Raw genomic sequence first — 27,737 nt, forward strand, 5'->3', positions numbered from 1 at the left:
ATTGCTCTCTCTCTTTCTCACTGAACAAGCATACAGGCCGTGGCTACACTAGCCCCTGACTTTTGAAAGGGGGATGCTAAGGGGCCACTTCAGCAGATGCTAATGAGGCGCTTCCATGAATATGCAGCACCTCATTAGCATAGTGGTGGTCATACACGTTACACAAGTGCCACTTTTGAAACGCACACTGGTCATGTAGACAATGGCCTTTCGAAAGGACCCCCTGGACTTCAAAAGTCCCTTTTTCCCAAAACCAAATGGGAAGAAGGTGCTTTCGAAGTCTGGGGGAGGTCCTTTCAAAAGGTCCTTGTCTATCTACACGAGCAGTGTGCGTTTCGAAACACACACAGCTGTCATTATGCTAATAAGGTGCTGCATATTCATGGCAGCACCTCATTAGCATCTGCCAAAATGGCTCAATAGCATCCCCTTTTCAAAGGGCAGGGGTGAGTGTAGCCACAGCCAAAGAGTATTAAAAACTTTGCCTGATAATTTATGCCTCAATCTCAACAGGCTTCAGTGTTCAAACACAAAGATTTAGTGAACAGGAATACCTACAGTCTCCCTCGCCTATAAGGTAGTATGCTATAGTCCTCATTTGAAGCAAATTGCTGAAATGGTATGATGGAACTTTGTATTACTACTATGTTTGCTATACCCCTATTTTTAATAAATAGAAGGACTTCTCTTTCTAACGCCTTCATTCTGGAATTTAATACAGATACTTTCCTTTTAAAAGGAAGATTATCAATAAGAAATTAAAAAACTATAAGTTTAACAGCTATTTATTTGAAGTGAAAACTGAAGGAGACAAAGAAAGTATGTATAATGAGTATTAAACGGAATACCACACTTGTGATACTTTTTACAGTTATGTATTATTACATATTATATGAAGGCACAAAATTATCAAAATATTCCCTTTCCATATAAATTTCTTAGGGCAGCGTTTCCCAAACTAAATTGGCCATGGAAAACTTTTAGGCTTGGAATATATTGATGGAGCACATAGATACTGGTCTGGGAGGTAGGGGATGGGGTTGATACCGAAAAATTGCCGCACATAAGGCTCAAAAGTAAATTTAAGAGTTAATTTTTAGATGCCTTTTATTTTACAAAGAACAAAAAAATAACAAAATCATCTGAATGAACAAGTAGGGTGTGTCTACACTTGCATTCCTCTTTCAAAAGAGGCATGCAAATGAGGTACATCGAAAATGCAAATGAGGTACAAATTTGCATATTCAGTGCTTCATTTGCATATTCTAATTTTGAAAAAGCTTCTTTTAAAAGAAGAAAGCCAGTGTAGACACTGCTCTTTCAAAAAGTAAACCTCTTCTTCAAAAGAATCCTTTTTCACATTAAATAAAGGGAAGAAGGATTCTTTCAAAGATGGCGTTTCCTTTCGAAAGAGCAGTGTCTACACTGGCTTTCTTCTTTCAAAAGAAGCATTTTTGAAATTAGAATATGTAAATGAGGTGCTGAATGTGCAAATTTATACCTCATTTGTGTTCAATTTACCTCATTTGCATACCTCTTTCGAAAGAGGAATGCAAGTGTAGACACACCCCTAATGTCCCTCTGATAGCAGAACAGTTAGCAACCCTTTCACTGGGTCTACACGTGCCCCTTTCTTTCGAAAGGGGCATGTTAATGAGCAGGTTCGAAAGATGCTGATGAGGTGCTGCAATGAATATGCAGCGCCTCATTAGCATAATGGTGGCCACGGCGATTCGAAAGTGCGGCTTTTCAAATCGCATGCTGCCCGTGGAGATGGGACCTTCCGAAAGAACCCCCCCCCACCCCCCGGAGTTTTTGAAAGCCCTTCTTCCTATCTTTGATCGGAAGAAGGGCTTTCGAAAACTGGGTTGGGGTCCTTTTGGAAGGTCCCATCTCCACGGGCGGCACGCGATTCGAAAAGCCTCACTTTCAAATCACCGCGGCCACCATTATTGCTAATGAGGCGCTGCATATTCATTGCAGCTCCTCATTAACATCTTTCGAACCTGCTCATTAACATGCCCCTTTCGAAAGGGAGGGGCATGTGTAGACCCAGCCTTTAAGTATAAAAACTAAAAATGAAGGAAAAACCCAAAACTAAACATCCATATAATAGTTAAAAGGATGGTTAGTGTTGTTCTTTTGTACAAAAATAGAACAATATTGTTCAACAAAGGACTGTCCTTCCTTAAAGCTTGAACATTTTTATGAAAAAGAAACAAATTAGGTATGGAAAAATAGGTCTAAATTTTGTGTTTTTATAAATGTTATTTTTACAGAAAAATACTGAAAAATAAAAATAAGTAACATTTGACAGTTTTTTTAATGGAAAGAGTGTTTTAGTATCTCTTTTAGCATGAGTTGCATAATAACTATACTATTATGAATGAGTTACCTACAAGTATATCTACAAGTATACCTACAATCTAAATACTATTCAAATATCTTCATATTTTAGGTATGTGCATAATTTCTTATTTCATATTTTAGAAAGAAAAATACTGCTGTCATTGACATTTTTTCACAGCACACCTATTCATATCATACAGAACATCAGTGTGTTCCATGGAACACAGTTTGGGAAACGCTGATTTAGGGGGACTGTCTGGGGCAGTTTGCCTCAATATTTAAACTTTCTAAAATTTAGCTTATAAAAATCTCAGTACAATAAACATGCCTGTTTTAATTCCAGCAGGGACATGTTCTAAAAGTAAACAGATGCCATCCTAAAGTATTTTTAGGGCATGAAAACCTGAAAATTGAAGAGAAATGAACTAAACAAACATAAAACTGTCATACTTACTGTCCAGTATGCCAGAAATGCAAAAATAAGTATAAATTGAGAAAAGTAAACTGGTTATTAAAGACACGTTAGAAATCCTATGCGATTTTGATAACAAAAATCTCTAAGACTGTGTCTACACTAGCCCCAAACTTTGAAATGGCCATGCAAATGGCCATTTCGAAGTTTACTAATGAAGCACTGAAATACATATTCAGCGCCTCATTAGCATGCGGGCGGCCATGGCACTTCGAAATTGACGCGGCTCGCCGCCGCACGGCTCATCCAGACGGGGCTCCTTTTCAGAAGGACCCCGCCTACTTCGAAGTCCCCTTATTCCCACCATGCTGTGTGGCTGCGGCACTTTGAAGTGCCTTTACTCCTCAAAATTTTGAGGAGCACAGGCACTTCAAAGTCCCCATGGCTGCAGGGCATGCCAGAACTTCGAAGTTTGACACTTTAAAGTTGCCGCAGGGGAGAATTTGCCTAAAGAAGTGCTGCATATGCATCACAGCGCTTCATTAACAATAAGTGTAAATACAGCCTAAGTATATTTAAAACACCTCAGAAAAGGTCAGATCCAGTTCTCCTGACAGTTCAAAGTTCGTTAAAATGGATCACCCTGGGAAGGTTTATTCATCTGAATCATCACTGCTAAAGTAGGAGCTGTCACAGTAGTCTGCTGTGTAAAGAAATTTGTGAATAGTTGGGTTCAATCTTGGTATCCATTGTCGTGGCACCAAAAATGTTGAGAGGTTGAACAAATCTACAAACACCTTGTACCTGTCACTGAAAAAATAAAATCGAATGCATAAGCTTTAATATGTTAGCATAGAGAGGCCATAATTGGCCTTTACAAAGCCTAATTCTGGTTCCAGTCCATCAGGTTACATTACAAAGGGTCCTGGGAATTCCCAATATGTTTGAAGGATATACTACACAAGCTAACCCCCATTTTCTTCTAATGGAAAACACTCATTAGTAATGAGTTCAGGGTCTTTCCACCAAGTCTGTCCGTTCAGACTGTCACTGAATGACAAGGTTGAATTGTTTTCATGTGGTTTCAATTTCTGGGATTTTTCATTCTTAAATGAGCCACACAGTTAAATGAGCCACACAGTGAAACTCACCAAAATGGCCTCCATGCCAAAGCCATGTTTTTTCATGGCTTCCACTCATAATCACTGCAGACTTATGCTTGAAATTTGCGTTCACTGAAAAGCCTGAGAACATTTTGTAACCATCACACAGCCCCATACTTGTTGCATTTCTACCCATTTTTGTAATCTTATTCAAATAATCATTCTTATCTCAAACATCATTTCAGGAGAGTGAGCTAAGTCCATGTTAGAGTAGTTGGTAACAGCCCTAGAGTATTCAAAATCACCAGTTATATGATATCCTCTATCAAAACAAAAACAAAAATACTCCAAGCAAGATGAAGAAATGTTTCCATGTATGCTTCAAACAATCAAAAGTGTTTTCTGTTTTGTTTCATTTTGTTCTGTTTTAACATTTTGCTCTTCTGCCACAAAAATCAACTATCAGGTGTAAATATAAATACAAGCTTCTGGGCTGATTCACTGACTGAATATAAGAAAATATTAGATGACTGAAACGGCATATTGAGAAACAAGAAAGAGTTAGCTGAGGCTGAAGTTTCCAGTTCCAGTTAGTTGCTGTTATGCTGGACACAATAGGCAGGAAATAATTTTTTTTCCATCTGAAGAGCTGGAAAATTGGCCATTGAGACGCGAAGCCAAGACTCCTGATTGTATGTGCCTTGCACAGCAGGTAAGACAAACAATTCTGAAGGATGACAACTGTAACTGACTAAGTTGACTCATTCCACTCTCAATTGTTGTAATAAATGAATTTTCTCTGTATAGGCTATCACCACCGGTCATTTTGAAAAACTCTTTTCACTAGATTACTGACAAAATAGGGGATCTTCAAATCTATATACAGTCATGCTAATAGCTTGTACCTGCATGCATTCAAGTTTTTATCAGTTCTTAAATGCAAAAGAACACTTTAACTTTTAAGATAAAAGGTCACTATTTTTCTGCTTCGTAACCATAGCTATTTACATAAAGTCACCAATGTTCAAAGTCTCTGTAGATATTGGTTATGCAGTACTAATTTTTTATTTTTACTACATTTGGACCTCTGTTCTTTTTTCTTTCTGGGAAGCTTTCACTAATACTAAAATGCTTGTTTACCTGGATGTAACTAAATGAAAAGTATTGTTCATGTTCATGTAATGTGGTGTATGCAGATTATGGAGTAGTAAAGAATATTATCAATTTTAAATATTTTTTCTTCATTCTTACCTCACTGTTGAGCGCAAATACTGATACCCTGATGATCCCCCAGTCCCAGTCTTGCTGCCAATCATTCTGTGCACCACGCAGACATGATTATCTAAGCAACCGGAATCATTAGAATTTGGCATTTAGAATTTACTTTTCATATTAAGTTGCTGCTTTAGGATACAAACAAGGGTATGGTTTTAATGGTGTTCACCACTGCAGTGCCAGTTAAAGCTGGCCAGAGACTAAGTTATATATCACAATTCCATGTGAGGTCCTCATAGAATCATAGAATCCCAGGGCTGAATGGGACCTCAGTAGGTCATTGAGTCCAGGCCCCTGCCCAAAGCAGGATCGATCCAAACCAAATCATCCCAGCCAGAACTCTTGTCAAGTGGGGACATAAAATACTCTAGGGATGGAGGCTCCACCACTTCTCTAGGCAGTGCATTCTAGTGCTTCATCACGCTCCTAAAATAGTTTTTCCTAATATCCAGCCTACACCTCTCGCTTGAAACCACTGCTCCTTGTTCTGTCATGTTGCACTACTGAGAACAGCCTCTCTCCATGCTCTTTAGAACCACCTTGATGAAGTTTAAGGCTGCTATCAAATCGCCCCTCACTCTTCTCTTCTGCAAACTAAATCAGCCCAACTTTCTCAGCCTCTCGTCATAGATCATGTGCCCCAGCCCCTTAGTCATTTTCACTGCCCTCTGCTGGACCCTCTCCAGTGCATTCACATCCTTTCTATACTGTGCTGGGGGGCAGGGGACAAAACTGGATGCAGCACTCCAGAAGTATCCTCATCCATGACAAATAGAGAGGAATAATAACTTCTTTAGATCTGCTGGTAATGCTCCTCCTAATGCACCCCAATAGTCGATTAACCTTCAATGTTTGGGCCAGTGCTTACGACCATTTTTCTGGGATATCAAAGATAAAGGTCGTAAAGAGGATGACCCACTAGATTATGAGGGAGACTTTGCCACTCTTTATCATGTTGAATATTGACTAAGGAGAAGTATTGACTCTCATCCCATACGTGGTAAGATGTTTCACCCTGTTATGTAGAAAAGGCGTGAGAGTGCAAGGAATATTTGGGTAGAGAAGAGTTATGAGGTGTGGGCAGAAACTGAGAAATACATAGTAGTTCTGAAACAATACACTTGTTTCTTTAGAGAAAAAGATGTTGCCACATTTTTAAGTACATGATGGAAGTGATATATTTAGTCTCAAAGGCTTCAACTAAACAAGAGGCTTTCCCCAGCAAGACTTGGCTTTTGTCTGGAAAAACCGTGGAACGTCAACATGTAAAATATGATTTGTTGACAGTTTGTTGACAAAACCTGGCACATCTGCCGGCAGCATTACACCTCTCCCCTTTCAAGTACAATGCCTTTCTCAACAGTGTTTTGTCAACAAAAGAGACGTGTAGATGCACTAGGACCCTTTTTTCCATAGACAGGACTTCTGGTTCGCTGGACAGCCCTGTTTTGCTGAGCTCCCAGTCAGCCGTTCTGTCGTGAGAGAGAGCTGGTCAGTCTGGCTGCTCTCTGTCGACATGGGATTAGTCTTTCAAGCTGGTTTTATGCATAGACATGATCTGTTAACAGAAGTTTTGCTGGGAAATCCCTTCCAACAGCGACCTCTGTCAATAAAGGCTTCTAATGTAGCTGTAGCCAAAAGGAAGGCAAAGGCTTTTCCATGTACATGCATCAACAGGTAAGGAGGTCACTTACTTGGTCCCCAGAACAAAGCAAGGGGAGCCAGTCTTTAGAACTCTAATTAAACACACCTTGGTTACAAATACAGTAATAAACTGAAAAACAATCTTGTACGTAGAAGAGATTCTACCATGGTGAGGGGAAACTTACATCTCCATTTGGTCATGAGCACATCAATATCCATCAGAGAAGTAAGAAGTTGAAAGGGAACCTGAAAGCGAGGCTCCTGTCTAGAAAAAATGAAAGACAAATACACAGAAAATTTATTGTTTTGCTATTATTTTCTTTTTAAAGAAATTTGCTAAAGTACTGTTTCAAGTGTGCATACCACCGATCTTAGTCATTTTCCCTTAAATTTCTTCTACCAACACAAAAATCAGTATTTTAATAAGTGCTTTCATCCTCCTAAAATATGAGTGGCTTTTTGTTCTATAACAATTTCTCCTTTGGAGAAGTTAAGGATCCTGCTGAAATACAGTATATGAGCTAGAAAAGCTTTTCACCATTGTTTGCAATAATAAATGGATTGCTAATAGTGTACATACACAGTTTGTGGTATATAATACATCATATACCGTTGACTTGTTCAATCACCATCCTCACCAAATATTGCAGCAATTTCTCATTACAGTACCTGTAGAAGTAGATCATTAAGGCTCCTTGCAATGCTTTATAAGAGAGTCTTCTTTCTCCTGTAAAATTACAGATTTATTGAGGGGGGTTTGTGTTAATTTTTCTGCAAATGTCAAGAGCACATTATAGTACAGAGGTGAGGAAACTCTTTACATTGGGTCCCACTTTTCTGCCCTGCAATTAACAGAGGCCTCCCCCGACCTGTAGGAGGACCATAGGAATGTGGGAAAGGTGCTCAGGATGAGGGTACTGGGGAGCAGTGGGGGAATGTGAAACGGCACCAATGCTATGAGAAACCATGTCACAAGAGGCAGGGGATCTATAATGCAGAGATAGCCAGGAAGATTGCATTTCTAAGGAGAAGCAATTGACCGGACCCCTGGCTAGGCTATTAGAGACAAAGATTTACAATAGCCTGGAAAACCCTGACTTCTGCTTAAAACAAACATGCAGGTAACAAAAAACAAAACCCATACCACTGTCAGATCTGATCATCTCATTGCTAGTCTCAGCCAACAGGCCAATGACTGAATGGGCAAATGGAGACTGACATCCCTTCTGTACTGGGGCAGGATTGAAGGACACCATGCCATCAGATCTGTTTCTGAGCAGTTACCAGAATCTTCCTAACTGTTAATAAAGTATCCATTACAAAAAAATCCTCACTGGCTGTCGGTGGGTTCCTGGGGATCCAGCATGGGCATGGACTGCGGGAACCAATGTGGCCGTCTTTCCAAGCTGGGAACTCACCGGCTTGGCCCTGCTGCTTGACTCAGGACCTCAGAATATTCTGATTGGCCCAGCAGTGAGGGTGGGGGAGGAGAGCAGTCCCTTATCAACAGCAGCAGCGGAAGCCACGGGGGAGGAAGGAGAGGGCTGGGGAGCCAGCAGAAGCTGTGGGTGGAGGGAGCTGTTAGTGCTGTACATCCCCTTACAAAACATCACACCCCTCACTTTGTGCACCCCTGTTATAGTATATACGAAGGATGCAAAAATATAGCGCAGGAGAAAAGAATATATTGCACTGCTTAGCACTCAGAGTTGCTTCAGAAGTAACAGTATAATGAATTCCACCACTACTTGGAAAATTGCTGTAAAACTAAAGATTGTTTTTTAAAAAAGCAAACCACAAGTAAATTTCAAAGACAGCTTATCTCCCTTGCATATTTAAACTTTGTTTTCAGAAAAGGTCAAGTTACTATTATCAAACTATATTTTGTCCTACCCTTACTAACAAGATGTTCATGGCGTTTTTCATCAAATAAGGAAATAATACACTCTCTTTGTTTCTGAAATTCAGCCAGTAGGTCCTCTTTTTCCTCTGACTCTTGTTTGGCCTGTAAAACATAAAGCAAAATAATTATTTTTAGAATAAGCCAATCATTTTTGAATTATTTATTATACAGGTTGCAAGTTTCAGTATCATACTTCTATGAATTTAATATTTAGTGTAAGGACTATATATCCAAACAAGTTAGGTGTGCCATTGACTAGGCAAAATACACAATTATTATAACAGTGCATACACAAAAGTACCTGAGTGACTACAACAGTTAGGCAGTTTTCATATCCAATTGAGATCAATCTATGCACAAGATGGGAATAAAATTGCATAATTATATATTTTTTAAAAAATCTGTTCTTGCATTCTTAGAGGTCTCATTTTATAAATTCTTCATAGAAAAAAGAAAAAGAAAGAAAGAAAGAAAGAAAAAGAAAAAAAAAAAACCTCTCATGGGCTCTGTCTACACTTGCCCCCAGCTGTGAAGGGAGCATGGTAATCAGGGTGATGGGAGATTACTAATGAAGTGCTGTGATGCATGTGCAGGCACTTCATTAGGCAAATTCTCCCCCATGGCAACTCTGAAGTATCAAACTTCAAAGTGCCAGCATGTCACACAGCTGCGGGCACTTCAAAGCCTTGATGACTCTCATTGACTTCACTGGAGCCGAGATTTCAACCCTGGTTTTTGTGCAATTAAAAACAAGTCAAATCAAATCGAAACAAAACAAAACAAAAAACCATTCAAATAGTAAGTGTTTTAAAAGTCAAACTATTACCTGCCCCATGTTTGCCTGAAACACTGTTCTGTGCTCCTTAGAAACAAAGTTTTAGAATGACTGAACCAAGGGAAAGGAATGGTGATTGGATTAAAATGATAACTAAAATGGCAGAATCTTATTTATCACATATCTTAACTATGTTGATTGACTAAGGATACATAATTTACCTGAACCATTGCCAATTCCTCTTCAAGACCTTTTAATACATTCACGTGAAATTTCCCCCAGAAATTAAACCCTTCTGGTTCTAGTCCTGGTGTTCTTTCCAGCCATGCCTTAAAAATGAAATAACATAAAGCAGTTAGGTGATACAGATCATGAGTTATTCTTAAATGTTGCCAGAGTGGAGAGACGGAAACTCCCCACTTCCAATGCCATCTAATATTAACTCCCTCTGTAGATCTGGACAAGTCACATCATCCCAGAAAACGTTGAGGCAACTAACTCCTGCTCATTTCACAGAAATGCCTAAATACCCCTCTCTTAATTGCTCCTTCTATAAACAGGGTAAGCATATTAATTTTAAATAGGGCAGGTCTACACTTAAAAGCTGCAGCAGGACACCTGTGCCATTATAGTTCATCAATGAAAATATTACTACGCCAATGGGAGGGCTTCTCTCGTGGATTTCATTAATTCACCTCCATGAGATGAGGTAGGTATGTTGAGATGACTTAGCACAGTGTACACTGGAGGTTAGCTGGGCATAACTGTATCACTCACACCCCAGAATTATGTAGTTATAGTGTTGTAAATGTATAGTGTAAACCTGTCCTGAGAGTTGATGTAAGGGCTAGTTTGTGTGTACAATAGTCTGAAAATGTAGAACATTATGTAAGTATGATTATTTTTATTGTACCCAATAAAGGCAGAGTACACATAAAACACTCAGCCATTTGTTTAGTCCAAAATATAAGAAAGTGACAAACCTAAGCCAATGGAATCAGTAGGAATGTATATTTCTTTGATCCTTCTGGTGATGGGAAGGAACTTGCAGAGAAAGCCTTTCAGAAGCTTTTTGGTCAGATTCTCTTTGAAGACAACATGATTTGCCTCTGCCCTCATCTACTGGGACCTCAAGAATGCGAGAGCCTTCTAGGGTAACAGAAGCTGTGTAAATATCCTGTAACCACAGGAGATGTACTGCATATATCAATCTTAGATACCAGCATGGGAAGTATATACAGAAAGAATTGGTGATTTGAGCACGTTGCTGAAAAAGAATGATATATGGCTTAGAAAGTGATGCCTATGCAAAGACTTCTTCATATTAATCAGTGGGGTATGCAGAGCAAGGACAACAGAAGCTATCTCTACACTACATGATAAACTTGAATTTAAGACAGTTAGCTCAATTTTACAATGTCACTGTCTTCACTGTAAAACCACTAGGTCAATTCTAGGCAGTGCTAAGGTCGGTATTATAACACCATCAGAAGTGACTCGACATAGTGTCAAGTTTGAATGTAAAAGTTTAAATTAAGGCTAATGTGGAAATACCATGTCTATTAATAGACTTCTACTAGCTTCCAGAGGTGTTTCATATGTATCCCACAATGCCCCACAGTCCTCCGCTCTGGCTGCTTCCATCTTCGCTACTCTCCAGGTATGCAGGAATTAGGTAACAGGAAGCCTGCAAATTTGAATTCAACAGCAAAAAGTTTGTGGTTGCTTGTCTGTGGGGTCATGCTTGTATGAGAGGCTGAGAAACCTCTTTCTTTGCTATCAATGCAGCGAGTGCATCTACCTATTCAAAACAGCCTCAACACGGAGTCCATGGTTCTGTCTACCTCTGCAAGATGAGCACTTGGATTTTTTTTTTTCTAAGGACTGGGGCCAGACCCTGCTCCACCACACCACGTGGCAGCCAGGCTGTTGGGGAGGTCATGCTTATATGAGAGGCCAAGAAACTTCTTTTCTGTGGTTTACATTTGAACAGGCCACCCACCCCACTGCCCACAGGCGCCTGCAGTCAGGGTCTTTCCTGCATCCAACCACCTGGCTAGTCCCTGACCCAATAAAAGGACATGCCTGCTGTTCAGTGTGGACCATCCTGCCAGGCAGCACCATGTCCTGGCTTGTGTGCAGTCAGGGCTCCAAAGGAGGCAAAGATTTTCAGGGGCTAGCTGCCGCATGGGGGAGGTCTTCCCCTGCAGCTAAGATTTTTGAGGGCTTGCTGCTGCCAGGGGGAAGTCTCTCCCTGTGGTTAAGATTACTGGGGGCTTGTCATCAATTGGGGCTGCCCCCCACCCCCACCCCTGCAGCTGAGCCACACTGAAGGGACTATGTCAACTGGCCCTTCAACCCTGGTCCCTTCTGTCAACCAATGAGGTGATGGGAGCCACCCCCCAACAGTCTATTGAGGCTGGCTCCCTCCGCCTGAGCAACACCGCTTGCTGAAATTTGATGAGCCCCACCCCAGATGTTGGACAACTCTGTGCAGTGTAGTGGGAAGCCAAAAATCTTTTTCCTAACCTTTTCTATCCTTCTGTTTCATCAAGCTTTGGCAAATTCCTTATCAAATGCCCCTCCTCCCCGGCCTTAAGACAGAGAAATGTGACTGGAGGAACAGTTGAGAAGACACACACACCTGCTGCTTTTTGAAAATTCAGTTATAAATGCAAGAGAGTTGAGTTAATTTGGTGATCTTTGTTGATACTTTCTTTCCAGTCTTCATTTGCTTTGGCGAATTACTTATCAAATGGCTTCCTTAAGACAGGTCTTACCATGCTGTGATTTCAAGGGGAGAAACGTAGCTGAGGGACCAGCTGACATGGCATAGTCATCTGGGCGATTCCCGAGCACATGCACATTGCGATTCCCTACTTTTCTCTACTATTCTTTCTTTAAAAATAGCCATTTACTTCCAATGGGAGGGGAATGAGGACAATGCAATGCAATGTGGGAAGATGAGCTCACGTATCCACAACCACTTGTGGGGCATTTTTTTCCCATACTATACCAGCAAAACTGCGCAGAATGCTACAGGGCTAAGGGAACTGTGGGATAGGGTCCCACAAAGCACTGATGCAACAGGCTATGTTTGGCAATTGATTGTGGCAGCAATAAGACAACTTTGTAGGGAATTTGTGGGGAGGGGAGGATACTCAAATTTGCATTTATAAAAGCCAGTGTTACAAAATCAGTTTTAATGAATATGAATTTATCTTGTAGTGTAGACATAAGTAGAGTTAATATGGAAGTTCCTGTGTTTGACTAGTAGGCTCTTTTATAACTTTTCTGTGTCAAAATCAGACCTACTTCAGTTATGCATTTCACCAATTGTTAACTCCATTGCTGAATTGATGTTTATCCTACCTACTAAGAGAAAGAGCATCATTTTGCCCGTAGTGGAAATATTTCAGAATGTTCTAATTCTGCAAAAGTCTATAGCCCTTTGAGTCATTTCAAGCATATTTACTTCATAAGTGTTTGTGTGGTTATGCAGAATATTCAGACGGTCACAAGGCAATTTAGTAACTCGATCCTGTTAGACTTCTCTCCTCAGATAACAAGAAGTTATCAGTAAGGACAGGCAAACTAAAGGGGTTAAATTACTAAAGGACTGGCCTGAACTTTCACCCAAAACTGAAGCAGAATCTTAGCAGCTGGACAGTTTGTAGAATTGTAGAATTCCTGAAGGGAATTTTTTCTCGTGGGAATCAGTGAGAGAATTGTTTGAGAAGAAGTACAGAACCTCTTTGGAGTAGTCACTCTTTCTAATGTTTAAATGGATCATGTAAGTGTGCATGTGTGTAGGTGTATTCTTACCTCCACTAATTGCAGAAGTGTTGGTTCTTGCTCTGATTTACACAATAGTTCATTCTCATGTCCCTTGAAGTTATCGCGGTAATGTCTTCTGTTATAAGGGACTCTAAGACTCTGAGGGACACCCATCTTATTCTCTAACAGGCGAAACTGAAGGCTCTGAAAACCGGATGCTGAGCTCAAGTAATCTCTTTGGGTATGGAAAAAGATACATTAATGACATATTATTTCAAAAATAAGTATATTTTGGGGTTATCTATAATTTAAAAACTATATAGACATTTCTAACAATTAAAGCCGATTATATAGATTCCCTGATGTATCACAACAATGACATGTTCTCTGTTGCAACCCAGGTATTAAAGTGAAAATCTGATTTCTTTATTTTTAAGTAAATAGTAACAAATATATATTGAAATCAACATTTAAAATACTTGTGTAAGGAGGAAATCCATTTAGAATGTCAATCTATTTCTAAACGTTTGTAGACCAATCAAGTATTAGCAATGATATCTTGAGTCATAAAACTAAACACAGCATTTCTCAGAAACGCTTCTTTTTCCGCACACAGGGCCACACAAATAGGCAGGCAGAACTTCAGCGTCTCAATGTGTGGATGAGACGATGGTGTAGGGAGGAGGGGTTTAGTTTTATTAGGAACTGGAGACACTTCTGAGGTAGGGGGAGCCTGTACAGGAAGGATGGGCTCCACCTAAATCAAAGGGGATCCAGACTGCTGGCACTAAACATTAAAAAAGTCATAGAGCAGTTTTTAAACTAAGAGATGGGGGAAAGCTGATTGGTGTGAAGGAGCACGTGGATCGGATGGAGACTTCTCTGAGACGAGAGTCCTTTGATAGAGATTCTCTAGGTTTTAGTCAGAAAGAGAGCGGGGAGATGATATAATATGCACCAGATCAGACAGAAAACACTCACATATAAAAGAATCTAATATGTCAGGAAAGAACAGACAAATAAACTGTGGTAATATTTTAAGGAGCTTCTACACAAATGCTAGAAGTCTAACTAATAAGATGGGTAAACTAGAGTACCTTGTATTAAAGGAGGAGATTGACATAATAAGCATTAGAGAAACCTGGTGGAATGAAGACGATCAGTGGGACACAATCATACCACAATATGAAATATATCAGAAGGACAGAACAGGTCATGCGGGTGGCGGAGTGGCACTGTATGTGAAAGATAATGTAGAATCAAATGAAGTAAAAATCTTAAATTAATCAAAATGTTCCATACCACTCTCCAATAAGAGTATAGCAGTAGGAAAATATTATCAACCACCTGATCAGGACAACAAGAAGTCTTGTGGCACCTTATAGACTAACAGATATTTTGGAGCATAAGCTTTTGTGGGCAAAGACGAATGAAGTGGGTCTTTGCCCACGAAAGCTTATGCTCCAAAATATCTGTTAGTCTATAAGGTGCCACAAGACTTCTTGTTGTTCTCAAAGCTACAGACTAACACGGCTACCTCTCTGATACTGATCAGCACAGTGATAGTGATGTTGAAATGCTAAGGGATTAGAAAGGTTATCAAAATTAAAAACAATAATAATAGGGGATTTTAATTATCCCCGTATTGACAGAGTGCATGTCACTGCAGGATGAGATGCAGACACAAAATTTCTTCATGCCTTAAATGACTGCTTCTTGGAGCAGCTGGTACAGGAACCCACCAGGGTAGAAGCAATTCCCGATTTACTACTGAGAGGAGAACAGGATCTGGTCCAGGAGGTAACGATTACAGGACCACTTGGGAATAGTGATCATAATATAACAACATTTAACCTTCCTGTGGTGCGCAGAACACCTCAGCAGTCCAATACTCTGGCATTTAATTTCTAAAAGACGAATTACACAAAAATGAGGAGGTTAGTTAAACAGAAATTAAAAGGTACAGTGACTAGAGTAAAATCCCTGCAAGCTGCATGGAAACTTTTCAAGGACACCATAATAGAGGCTCAACTTAAAAGTATACCCCAAAATAAAAAAAAAAACATAGTAAGAGTCCTAAAAAAGAGCCACCATGGCTTAACAACCCTGCAAAAGAAGCAGTGAGAGATGAAAAGGCATATTTTCAAAAGTGGAAGTCCAAACCTAGTGAGGTAAATAGGAAGGAATATAAACACTGCCAAATTAAGTGTAAAAATGTAATAAGAAAAGCCAAAAAAGATTTTGAGGAACAGCTAGCCAAAAACTCTAAAAATAATAGCAAAATGTTTTTAAGTATATTGGGAGCAGGAAGCCTGCTAAACAGCCAGTGGGGTCCCTGGACTATCAAGATACAAAAGGAGCAATCAAGGATGACAAAGCCATAGCAGAGAGACTAAATAATTTCTTTGCTTCATTCTTCATGGCTGAGGATGTTAGGGAGATTCCCAAATCTGCACCATCCTTTGTGCATGATGAATCTGAGGAACTGTCCTGGACTGAAGCATCATTAGAGGAAGTTTTGGAGCAAATAGAAAAAATTAACAGTAACAAATCACTGGGACCAGATGGCATTCACCCAAGAGTTCTGAAAGAGCTCAAAAGCAAAAGTGCAGAATTATTAGCTGTGATTTGTAACCTATCCTTTAAATCAGTTTCTGTACCCAAGGACTGGAAGACAGCTATCATAAGGCCAATATTTAAAAAGGGCTCTAGAGGCAACTCTGGGAATTACAGATCGGTAAGTCTAACATCAGTACCGGCCAAATGAGTCAAAAGAATAGTAAAGAATAAAATTGTGAGACTCGTAGAAGAATATAATTTCTTGGGCAAAAGTCAACATGGTTTCTTGTAAAGGGAAATCATATCTTACTAACCTATTAGAATTCTTTGAAGGGGTTAACAAACACACAGACAAGGGCGATCCAGTAGATGTGGTATACTTAGATTTCCAGAAAGCCTTTGACAAAGTCCCTCACCAAAGGCTCTTGTGTAAATTAGGCTGTCATGGGAAAAGAGGGAAGATCCTTTCATAGATTGAGAACTGGTTAAAAGACAGGAAACAAAAGGTAGGAATAAATAGTAAATCTTCTGAGTGGAGAAGGGTAACAAAGATGTTCCCCAAGGGTCACTCCTAGGACCAATCCTATTCAACTTATTCATAAATGATTTAGAGAAAGGGGTAAGTAGTGAGGTGGTAAAGTTTGCAGATGATAGTAAACTGTTCAAAATAAATGGATAAGTGTAAAATAATGCACATTGGAAAAAATAACCCCAACTATACATACAATATGAGGGGGGCTAATTTAGCTACGTCTAATCAGGATAGAGATCGTGGGTTTATCGTGGATAGTTCTCTGAAAACATCCACACAGTGTGCAGCAGCAGTCAAAAAAGTAAATAGGTTGTTAGGAATTATTAAAAAAGGGATAGAAAATAAGATAAAGAATATCTTACCACCCCTATATAAAAGCATGGTACACCCACATCTTGAATACTGCACACAGATGTGGTCTCCTCACCTCACAAAGATATTTTGGCATTAGAAAAGGTTCAGAAAAGGGTGACTAAAATGGTTAGGGGTTTGGAAGGGGTCCCATATGAGGAAAGAGTCTGGTACTTTTCAATTTAGCAAAGAGGAGACTGAGGGGGGATATGATAGAGGTATGTAAAATTGTGAGTGGTGGAGAGGGTGAATAATACAAGTTATTTACTTGTTACCATAATATAAGAACTAAAGGACATCAAATGAAATTAATGGGTAACAGGTTTTAAACTAATAAAAGAAAGTTGTTTCTTCAGACAGCGCACAGTCAACCTGTGGAACTCCTTGCCACAAGAGGCTATGAAGGCTATGACCGTAATAGAGTTCCAAAAAAGAGCTAGATAAATTCATGGAGGTTAGGTCCATAAAAGGCTATTAGCCAGGGGATAGCAATGGTGTCCCTGGCCTCTGTTTGTCAAAGGCTGGAGATGGATGGCAGGGGACAAGTCGCTTGATCATTGTCTTCAGTCTTCCACCTCTGGGGCACCTGGCACTGGCTACTGTTGGCAGACAGGATACTGAGCTAGATGGACCTTTGGTCTGACCCAATAATGGCCATTCTTATGTTCTTAACTATAAACTGTTTATTGGAATTTTAATTATTCCATAGATAAGAATGCTTGTTTGTTTGTTGTCTGGTTGGGTGGTTCTGGACAAAGGTAAAGGGTAGTGTTATGTGGAATTGATGTAAAATTAAACCATGTTGGCAAGATGGAAGAACCAGTTAATAAGGATAGCCCTGATCCTTATTCTCTGGAAATTTTAATGGTTCAATAGTAAAGGACAAGGTTGTTGTAATAATGGATCTGAAAATCATTGATTTGGTTGTAGAATTGTCTATTATACAATATTAAATTTGTGAAAATTACAATTGACGATCTCTCTCAATAGATGATTAATCCACTTATTTCTCTGTCATTCCTGCTCTCTCCCTCCCCTCCCTTGTTTTACATTTAAAAATGGGAGAAACCGATTATGGCAACCTTTATGGATCACGAGTGATGTTTTGTGTCATATCAGGGAGTGGCAATGGAGACCATTAAAATGCCAAAAGGACGCAGCAGGGGGATGGAAATTGTATGACATCACCAAGATGATCCCTGTGGAAATTACAGGAAAGGTAGGATGGGGTGCATGGAGCTACAGTAGAGGTTGGGAGTATGGGGGAAAATTAAAAGTTCTTTCCCAAAAGTGAGATAGAGAGGGGATCCCAGAAGCCAGGTCAGCAGCCAGAAAAAGGTATGTGGGCTTCCAAACAAAACCACATGGAAAAACCTGCTTCTGTCAGTAGATGGAGATGAGAAATTCCTGGAAGGAAAGTGGAAAGTGAAGACAGATGGAGGGTTGGCAGCTAAAAGCTGGCAGCAAGGTACCTTTCCCCACAGACTTTTGAAACATTAGATCTCAGTGGCTGTGTCTACACAAGCCCCAAACTTCGAAATGGCCACGCAAAGGGCCATTTCGAAGTTTACTAATGAAGCACTGAAATGCATATTCAGCGCTTCATTAGCATGTGGGTGGCCACGGCACTTCGAAATTGACGCGCCTCGCCGCCACGCGTCTCGTCCCGACGGGGCTCCTTTTCGAAAGGACCCCGCCTACTTTGAAGTCCCCTTATTCCCATCAGCTCATGGGAATCAGCTTATTCCCATGAGCTGATGGGAATAAGGGGACTTCAAAGTAGGCGGGGTCCTTTCAAAAAGGAGTCCCGTCGGGACGAGACGCGTGGCGGCGAGGCGCGTCAATTTCGAAGTGCCGTGGCCACCCGCATGCTAATGAAGCGCTGAATATGCATTTCAGCGCTTCATTAGTAAACTTCAAAATGGCCATTTGCATGGCCATTTCGAAGTTTGGGGCTCGTGTAGACGTAGCCAGGGATACACAGGTTGAATCTCTTTAATATGGAACTCTCTTGTCCTGCAACATCCGTAATACAGCATGATTTTAGTTAGCTGGATGATCACTTATCATGGGAGTGGCCAAGTATCCTGTGGTCCCATACAGTTTGTTTCCAGCCATCAGTCCTGGTTCTTAGTGTTCTGTGCTGTTATTTAGCTGTAATTTACCCTAAATGACTTTTAAGAGCCCAATAAGTAGTGAAAGTGTTGATAATGTTGCTAGACAATATTAACCTCCTGTAATCTGGCAAATTCTCTCATCTGGCATGGGTGAGGCCCTGAGGGTGCCAGACTAGAGAGGTTCAAATTATAGTACTATTACAAACCTTACGGAGTTTGGATATGTGAAACCCTAGAACTGATGGGTTAAAACATCTAGCTCATGCACCAGATGTCGCATGTGGGTTTCTCTCACCCACTCAAGTTTTCAATTGACATAAAATGTTGCAGAAACATGTGGCTATAAGAAAGGTTAAAAAATTGCTAAATCTGAGCTTGGCATTGTCAAATGACAGGACATTTTGATTACTTGCAAGCTGTTGTTTTAGTTTTAACATGGTGGTCACAGCTAATACAAATAAACATGCAAGAAATTAAACATCAGTTCAAAAACCTCAGACTACACTGGACTTACGATCAAGTTTGATACAATTATTGACCTTTATCTTTTACTGCTACAGCTGGTTCTCTCCCAAATAAACACCCATCTTGCTGACCTGATTGATTTAGTTCTTCAGTGAAGTGGTAGAGGCTCATGCTTTCAGCTCTGAAAGTCCTGGATTCAAACTGCACTGTTAGTTCTACCAAGGACATTTAAATAACCATTGATGATAATCAATAAATAATAAATAACATTTACCTGAAATCAAAAAAGTCCAATGCAGTCATGGTTTCTAGAACTGAAAATTGCTCCACGAGTAATTTAAGAATAATTGAAATTCTGTGTATTCGAGCAACAACCTTGAGCATGTTTCTCTCATCTCTCACCTTATTAGAAAAGAAAGCACTCATGAGCAGATTGAGAACAATGGGCTGGTCAATCATGCTTCTTCACTCATCACCATAGTATCAGAGGCTGGGTCTACACGGCACTCCCCCCCACAGCGCTGCTCCCTGCAGAGCTAAGCAAAATGAGCTTCCTGGGATTGCAAATGGTGTGCCATTTGCATACTCCCAAAGTTCATTACCACAGCCTTGCAAGAGTTTAGTGTTTGAGGCATAAGAGACTGGTGACAGGGGTGGGAGGGTGTGTGTTAGCTGGCAGAAGCATGTCCATACGACCTCTGCAGTACCAGCACTCTCTTCTGCTGATGCCAAACTTTTGCCGGGCTATGGTAATGAGCTTTGGGAGTATGCAAATGGCACTCCATTTGCAATCCTAAGAAGCTCATTTTGCATAGCTCTGCCGGGAGCGGTGCTGCGGGGGGAGCACCATGAAGACATAGCCACAGTGTATTCCAGTTAAAAATTAATAGCAAAATGTTGCATGTAATAAAGACTTCTGCATGTAACTAAAATTACACTTTATAGACTTCATATATGCTTAAAAGATAAACTGTGAAGGATTTTTGCTTGGGCTGTTTACTCATTCTAATGGGTTCCATTAAAAAGGAATTATTTTTCCTATGTTTGTATCTCAAAGGCTATGTCTACACTAGCCAAAAACTTTGAAATGGCCATGCAAATGGCCATTTTGAAATTTACTAATGAAGTGCTGAAATACATATTCAGCACTTCATGAGCATGTGGGCGGCCACGGCACTTTGAAATTGATGCGGCTTGCTGCCGCACGGCTCATCCAGACAGGGCTCCTTTTCGAAAGGACCCCGGCTACTTCGAAGTCCCCTTATTCCTATGAGCAGATGGGAATAAGGGGACTTCGAAGTAGGCGGGGTCCTTTCGAAAAGGAGCCCCGTCTGGACGAGCCATGCGGCGGCGAGCTGCATCAATTTCGAAGTGCCACAGCTGCCCGCGTGCTAATGAAGCGCTGAATATATATTTCAGTGCTTCATTAGTACACTTCGAAATGGCCATTTGCATAGCAATTTTGAAGTTTTTGGCTAGTGTAGACACAGCCAAAAATGTGTTGAAAGTCTAGACCAAACTCATGCAGTGTAATTGTATTGGAATAAATGGAGAAGCAGACAGGGAAGCAGGAGGTGTAATGTGGCTGAGAAAGGGGGCTGGCAATCAGTGGGGTGGGGCAAGGAAAAAGGCAGATGCATCTAGGACAACCAGGAGAAGTGAGTGGCGAAGGAAATGTAGAGCAGTTTCCAAGCCAACTCTGTGTCAACACATCCATTCCTCTCAATGGGGTCAGAGTTCCACTTCACCTTGTTAAGGCAGTCAGTGGTCACAACCAAAAATATCGAAGGAGGGGTGAGAAGGCTACATTTTAACCTTCTTGTAAGCACTTGTTTCTGAATTTCAACTTTTAACAAAAGTTTATTTCAATGGAGAAACGTATCCCATTTTGGATATAGTTAAAATGTTCTGCATTTCAGAGTTCAAAAAGAGATAATCAACATATTTAATTTCAGGAAAAAAATGGAACTAATTTTTCATGAAACTTTTGCATCTTTTTTTCCCATATTTTACTGCCAGACTACTTCCAAATAATGTTGCAGGACTTTAAAGACTACATCTACACTACACAGATACCTCAAAATAAGATACTTTGAAACAGCTGTTTTGAAATATCCCATTTCAAAATAAAACAAAATTTATTTCAAAATAGCATTCAGCTATTTCAAAATAAGGTGCCCACACTCAGGCTACATCTACATTAGCATTCCTCTTTTGAAATAGGCATGCAAATGAGGGAAATAAAAAATGTAAATGCACAGCTTTACATATATGGCACCTCATTTGCATATTCATATTTCAAAAGAGCTTCTTTCAAAAGAAGAAAAGCAGTGTAGATGCGACACTTCCAAAAATAAACTGTTTTTGAAAAAACCCTAATTCTTAAAAAAAGAGCAGGCCTCTCCCAGCACTGCATGTCCAATATTGCAAGGGTCCTCTGTGGCAGCCTTCTGGGGCCATGTGCCTGGGAGCAGTACACCATGTGGTCCCACTTGCCCGGTTACTGCATGCTCTGTGGCCAGCAAGGACCAGGCATGGAGCACCCAGCTACCCCTGTGCCCAATCAGCTCCTCCCTTCCCTGTATGGGGGAAGGTGACGGCACTCACAGGATGTTCTTTCAACCACATCAGATGATGCCCAGGATGGCACCGTGGTCCAGACTCTGGTCCTTGTCTGCTAGCCCCTCCTCCTTGCCATTGTTGGTGGCCACCTCCAGGCCAACAAGAGCTGGGTCCAGATCAGGGTTGATGAGACCTCCCCCCCACAGGATCTGGTCTAGGTCGCTGTAGTGGGAGCACTAATGGGCACTGCCCCAGACTGGGACCTGCCCTCCCTGGCTTCCACATATACTTGTGCACTCTGTTGTGCCTTTAAGGGCTCCAGGGTTGGAGTTCCTGGAGTTTTCCTGCCTTTGGCCAGATCAGTCAGCAGGGCACATGGGGAGGCCTGGAGGTGCCTCATTTTGAGTAACCCTTATTCCCCACCTTAACAACACTTATTTTGAAATAAGCACTATTCTTCCTGCAATTCCGGTTACCAATTCTGAAAAAATGCACCCCACTATTTCTAATTTATTTCAAAATAGCATGTGCATAGTGTCAATGCTCGCAAAGTTATTTTGAAATAACTGTGTAGCATACACGTAGCCAAAACGCCGACAAGAGATGGATTTTCATTTACTTATGTATTAAAATCACATACAGCCAGTCAGCTCTCATTGACAACACATCAGTGGAAACTCAAAAGTTTGTAATTACAGTTTATTAGTATATGGAGTATTTTATGTCAGGGTAGTGTTAATAATGCCCAAAATAGTCTCCCTTTTGTTTTAGGTGTCATTATGTAGGTATCCATTTCCAATTTGATAATTTCACTGCAGTTTCATCAGATTACATCCAAATACTTGAGGATTTTTCCCTATTTTATTTACCAGAAATGCATACACTAGTGTATAATAAAAACCATCAAGTATTTTGCATAAGTGGGTCATAAATAGAAGTTTCAGATGTAAGGGATACTTTTAACATAAAAATATTAATTTAAAATAATTATTTTTTCCCCAATTTGTGTCAGTAAAATAATTCAAAATTAGTGTTTCTAACCCACACAATAATCAGTCATCAAAGCTCATAAGTAGTTAGGCCAAAATGATTGCTCCTAAAAAGTGATCCCTGTGGGGCAGTTATTGTAGTGGATACAATCCTCGGAACAGTGCATGGTTTTACAGATCAAAATATGTGGCTAAGTGGTATCATCACACAGCTGAATTTCAGCTTTAAATTTCATTTTTGGGGTATGTGTTGATTTGGTAAAAATTAAACTTTCAAAAAAAGGCTTGGGTTTTTATACTATAAATATTTGCATGCAACTTACACTGCCATTCTGAAAGATCAAGCGAACTGAGTCCAGCTCCCACAAAATCTGCTTGAACCAAAGTTCATAAGCTACAATAAACAAGACATTGTTAGTGTTAATCATTGCCACTGCTGGTATGTAGACAGAAGATACTTAAATAGATTAGGAGGCCAATTTCCATATTTATTGTTACAACTTCATTAAAAATTAATGGTCTACTTCCATCTGATGGGAGTGTGAAAAATACTGATTTATAACTGCACTTGCAGTTTAAAGACTCCCTCCATTCTTCAGATCATTGTTACATGGAATAATTTAACTCTGAGACTGTTGATAGAACTTATTACAGTATATTCACTTTTAGAAGTCTAGGGCAGCATATAACAAACATGATGAACCTCTCTAATCTGACACCCTCCAGACCTGACCAGGGTTGGATGACAAAATTTGCCAGAGCACAGGAGGTCAATATTGTCTAGCAGCATTACCAATATTTCCACTGCTTACTAGGCCCTTAGAAGACATTTAGGGGCAAATTACAGCTAAATAACAGCACAGAACACTGAGAGCCAGTTGCAAAGAAACAAATTTTGTGAGACCGTGGGAGAATTGGCCACAGCTGTGATAAGTGGTCATCCAGCTAATTAAAATCTTGTCAGATTACAGATGTTGTGAGATGAGAGAGTTTTGGATTAGAGAGGTTCAACCGGTATTAGCAACAAGTTGGGTAGAGGTGAAAACCTGACCAGGCTACCAAGACAAAAAAAAAGTTCTCTTAAACAAAGATCCATGAAACGTGTAATGTCCAAACAGATGAGACAGAGCCTCAGTTTTCAGATGCCAACTAAAAAGACCCAAATTCTGTGACCAGCATGGCACTTGTTTTACTATCTCACATGTCATAATCTGCTCCATCACACGTAATCCTATGGTTCCGGGGAATCTAGCTGTTCTACACCAGCGGCACACGTCATTCAGCCATCTCCATTCACATATATAATTGATTATGTTGAGGTATATTCTCATTTTCTTCTAAAACTCTTCAAATATGGATTATGGACTCTCTCGTGAACATACTACATTGGCAGGGGGAATCAGAGAGAAAGCTGGTATTCATGTAGGAATTTATAACTTTGCCCAAAATCAGAACAACTTTTGTACGGCATAATTTAGCAACAGACAAAAAAATGTTGTGATTGCACCAAACAACAACTCTTTTCCCATGCTACTGTTTACCTTGATGTGTCACAATAAAAAGATGCTCATCATGGATCTTTTTTCCATTTTTTTCACTCTGCAGCTCTTGAGCATTCAATATTTTCTCCAGCTGTAAAAGAAAGAATGTTTGTAATTGTCTCAAAGCTTCATTGTTGGTTTTGGACAAAATGATTCTGACAGGTAGTTACTTCTTAAGTGAGTATTACAAAAATTAGAGGTCTTTAGTTGCATTTTATTTATTCTATATTTTAATGGTGACATAATCACTTGATTTTTCTGTTGTTCACATTTGAGACTAGATGAAAAATGATTCTCCCACCCTCATGGAACAGTGATACTGGCAGAGTAAAGTACTATTTGCAATATTTGCCTAATGAGAACAAGAAGTCCTGTTGCAGCTTATAGAGTAACAGATAATTTGGAGCACAAGCTTTCATGGGCAAAGACCCCCTTTGTCTTTGCCCATGAAAGCTTATGCACCAAAATACGTTATCCTATAAGGTGCCCCAGGACTTCTTGTTGTTTTTGAAGATACAGACTAACTCAGCAACCCCTCTGATACTTGCCTAATGAGAGATACTCAAAGTCCTGGTGCTCAGTCTATTTAGTTTATCAAAGAGAATGTTAAGGAGTTATTAGATCACACTCTGAAGACCTACACAGAGAACACAAATCTGATAATCGAGGGCTTTTCAGTTCTGCAGACAAAATTATAACAAGATCCAACAGCTGGAAGTTAAAGCTTAACACACACAGATGAGATATAAGGCACTTTAAAAAAAAAAAAAACAAACTCTGAGGACAATTAAACCATGGGCACAAATTACTAAGGGCTATGGTGGATTCCGCTTCACTGGAAGTTTTGAAATGAAGATTGGCTGTTTTTCTAACAGCTATGCTCAAGTTGAACCACTAGTACTGAACAAGAAGCAGGAATTAATTTGGGGAAATTGTCTGTGTTATGCAGGAGGCCAGATTGGATGATCACAATGGCCATGGTCTGAAAATCTATTAGTCGCTAATGTGAATAAGAATGGCAAAATCTAGCCATCCATTAACTTTTAGATACTCATGAATTCTTTCAGGCAGTATAGTTTGGTTCAGAAAACCATCTGAATGTCTTTTTTCATTTGGCTTTCATTAAAGGAGATAAGGAAGGGATAGGATGGAGAAATAGTTAATGGAGTCTCTAAATCATGTGAATGAAATTAATTTTTAGTGAGGCGGAAGTTCTGTAGAAAAGATACTATGGTGTTGATCTCGTTAAAGACTGCATTGTATGCAGACACACAAGCATGCTGAATCACGGTTGCACAAGAATCTTATTGCAGGTTGAACCTCCCTGGTCTGGCACCCTTTGGTCCTGAGTAGTTCCAGACCAGGGATTTTGCCAGACCAGAGGAGGTCAAAGTTTCCCTGCTGGCCTCCAGCCCCACTCCTGGGCTCCCCACACTGCCACTGTATATACCACTACTTAGTCCCGGCTCCCCATATGCCAGCTTCCCAGCTGCTGCTGCCTTCTCATTCCGAGCCCCACCTGTGGGTTGCTGGCTCCTTGGCTGCCAGCTTCTCATTCCCATCTGTAGCTCCCTGATCCTGGCTGCCAGCTCTGCAGCCCCATCCACCTCTCCCCAGCCACCTGCTACTGAGCCTTGACTGCAGTTTCCTGGCCATGGCAACTGCTCCCTGGCCACAGTTGCTGTCACCAGTTTCCTAGCCCAGTTGCTGCTCTGGGGCCATGGTTCCCCAGGTGCTGCCACTCCTGCAGCCACCAGCCTGGCTGTGGCTTCCACAGCCTGGACTCCTTGCTCCCACTCTCCTAGCTACTCACCACCATTCCAGACACTGGGGCTCCCTGGTCCAGCAACTTCCATGGTCCTGCCACCACAGATATGGCCAGACCAGAGAGACCCAGATTTTAGAGGTTCAACCTATATTGGCATTTCCGAACTTCTAAGTGCTTGATATTATTTCCATTAAGGTTGTTTTTAAATGTAAATATATAAATATTAGGAAAAATTCTATACAAGTCTACAGTTACCTGATTTATTTCAGTTTACATCAGTGCAACTGTAGAAAAAACTGGATCCTGGGTTAATTTTAAGACATTTTGGAGAGTCTTACTTTTTTTTTCTTTTCCCAGACCACAGCTCTGGGATTTAATCACAATGCAATGGCTAATGGGAACTGCAAAGCCCCTGCTGAGCAGACTGAACGTTTGCCCTGGGTAACCTTCTGCAAAACAATGGATCTTCTGCTTTGCTGGAATTTATCAAGGTGATGTGTCATAGGCATCCCAGTGAAACTCTCTACTTCAGTTCTCCTCATGTAAAAATTTAGCTGCTGGACTACGTCTAAACAGTCTAAAGAACAAAATTCAATTTTGTTTTCTCAACAAGTTACAAAATAATCAAACATCCCATTAACATTAACAGGCACGTGAGCTGCCATGGTATCTGGGGTAGCAGTTTGTTTAACTCAAAGGTAAAGAGAAAGAGATGGAAATGTCCTGAGAACAGGGAGCAGAACAGGGATCAGAAGGGCTTGCCTTGATCCTTGGCCTTTGCTGGCAGAGGGAGGGAAAGGAAAGTGCCATATCTCAGCAACTCAGATTGTTAACAAGCATCAGGCAGTAACAATCCAATCCTTATGCTTACATGTAGATAGTTGCCATAGATAAATCCACCTTTGCTGGCTTTATTCAGCCCTTCTTGGGACTTGTCTTGCTCTTCCTCACCTTCCAAAGACAGCTTATTAAAATTCAATCTAGAAATAAAAGAAAATTAGAGCAAAAATAATAAAGTGAAAAACGTCAGAATGGTATTTGCACCTACAGTTCAGGCACTGATCTGCTTTGGTATTTTAGTTTCGTGACCACGTACGATAAGCAAAATAAACAGCACATGTTTATCTTCAGCCCTTTATGCCATGCACATTTCTATAGCACCTAGGTACTTTCATAGCTATTATATCCCAATAGCCCATGTTCCAAAGAACTCTTAATCCAGCTCCCCTCATTCAGTGTAGTCTGTGTGTTTTTCAACATTTTGGTAATTAACTAATAGTCTCCACTGGATTTTTAAACAATGTGCATGTGGTATCTCTTGTGTTAACTGGCATTGCACAGTAAAACAGAGAAATATACTCACTGATATTTGCCATCCAAAAATGGGCATCCACTCATGGCTGCAGGACGCAGTAACTTTGTTGAGCAATGCTCCTGAGGGATACACTCTACTAACACTCCAAAACCTGCTGCAGCTGCCTTTTATGTCACCTGATCCCAGCATACAGGCCAATCCCCTACTACTCTCTCTGCCCATCCCCGTCAGTCTCTAATAAGTACAGAAGTTATCCTGACAGAAAGGTCAGCAAGTATTTGCTCTATTTGGCTGTTCAAT

General features: G+C 40.4%; 1 protein-coding gene across 1 annotated transcript; it reads right to left on the reverse strand.

Moving 5' to 3' along the window:
* Positions 1 to 3,366: 3,366 nt before the first annotated feature.
* TDO2 (tryptophan 2,3-dioxygenase) lies at positions 3,367 to 27,520 on the reverse strand. The gene is made up of 12 exons (XM_074991885.1): positions 27,486 to 27,520; positions 26,994 to 27,102; positions 24,355 to 24,445; positions 23,137 to 23,207; positions 19,537 to 19,664; positions 13,287 to 13,473; positions 9,683 to 9,790; positions 8,677 to 8,788; positions 7,453 to 7,510; positions 6,969 to 7,048; positions 5,116 to 5,206; positions 3,367 to 3,571 (listed from the first exon to the last, which is right to left on the reverse strand). Exons 1-12 carry the CDS (start codon positions 27,518 to 27,520, stop codon positions 3,415 to 3,417), a joined length of 1,227 nt encoding a protein of 408 aa, XP_074847986.1. The 3' UTR covers positions 3,367 to 3,414.
* Positions 27,521 to 27,737: the final 217 nt, after the last annotated feature.

This window comes from Carettochelys insculpta, chromosome 4, assembly GCF_033958435.1.
Source record: "Carettochelys insculpta isolate YL-2023 chromosome 4, ASM3395843v1, whole genome shotgun sequence".
Taxonomy (NCBI): Eukaryota; Metazoa; Chordata; order Testudines; family Carettochelyidae; genus Carettochelys; species Carettochelys insculpta.

Bases quoted from the DNA above. Each gene is read 5' to 3' on its own strand.
- TDO2 (XM_074991885.1), bottom strand. From the start codon at position 27,520: ATGAGTGGATGCCCATTTTTGGATGGCAAATATCA. The intron at 23,208-24,354 runs GTAAACAGTAGC...TGTTTATTGTAG, and splicing joins TTTTATTGTGACACATCAAG to CTTATGAACTTTGGTTCAAG. The intron at 5,207-6,968 runs GTAAGTTTCCCC...CCGGTTGCTTAG, and splicing joins GCTCATGACCAAATGGAGAT to ATAATCATGTCTGCGTGGTG.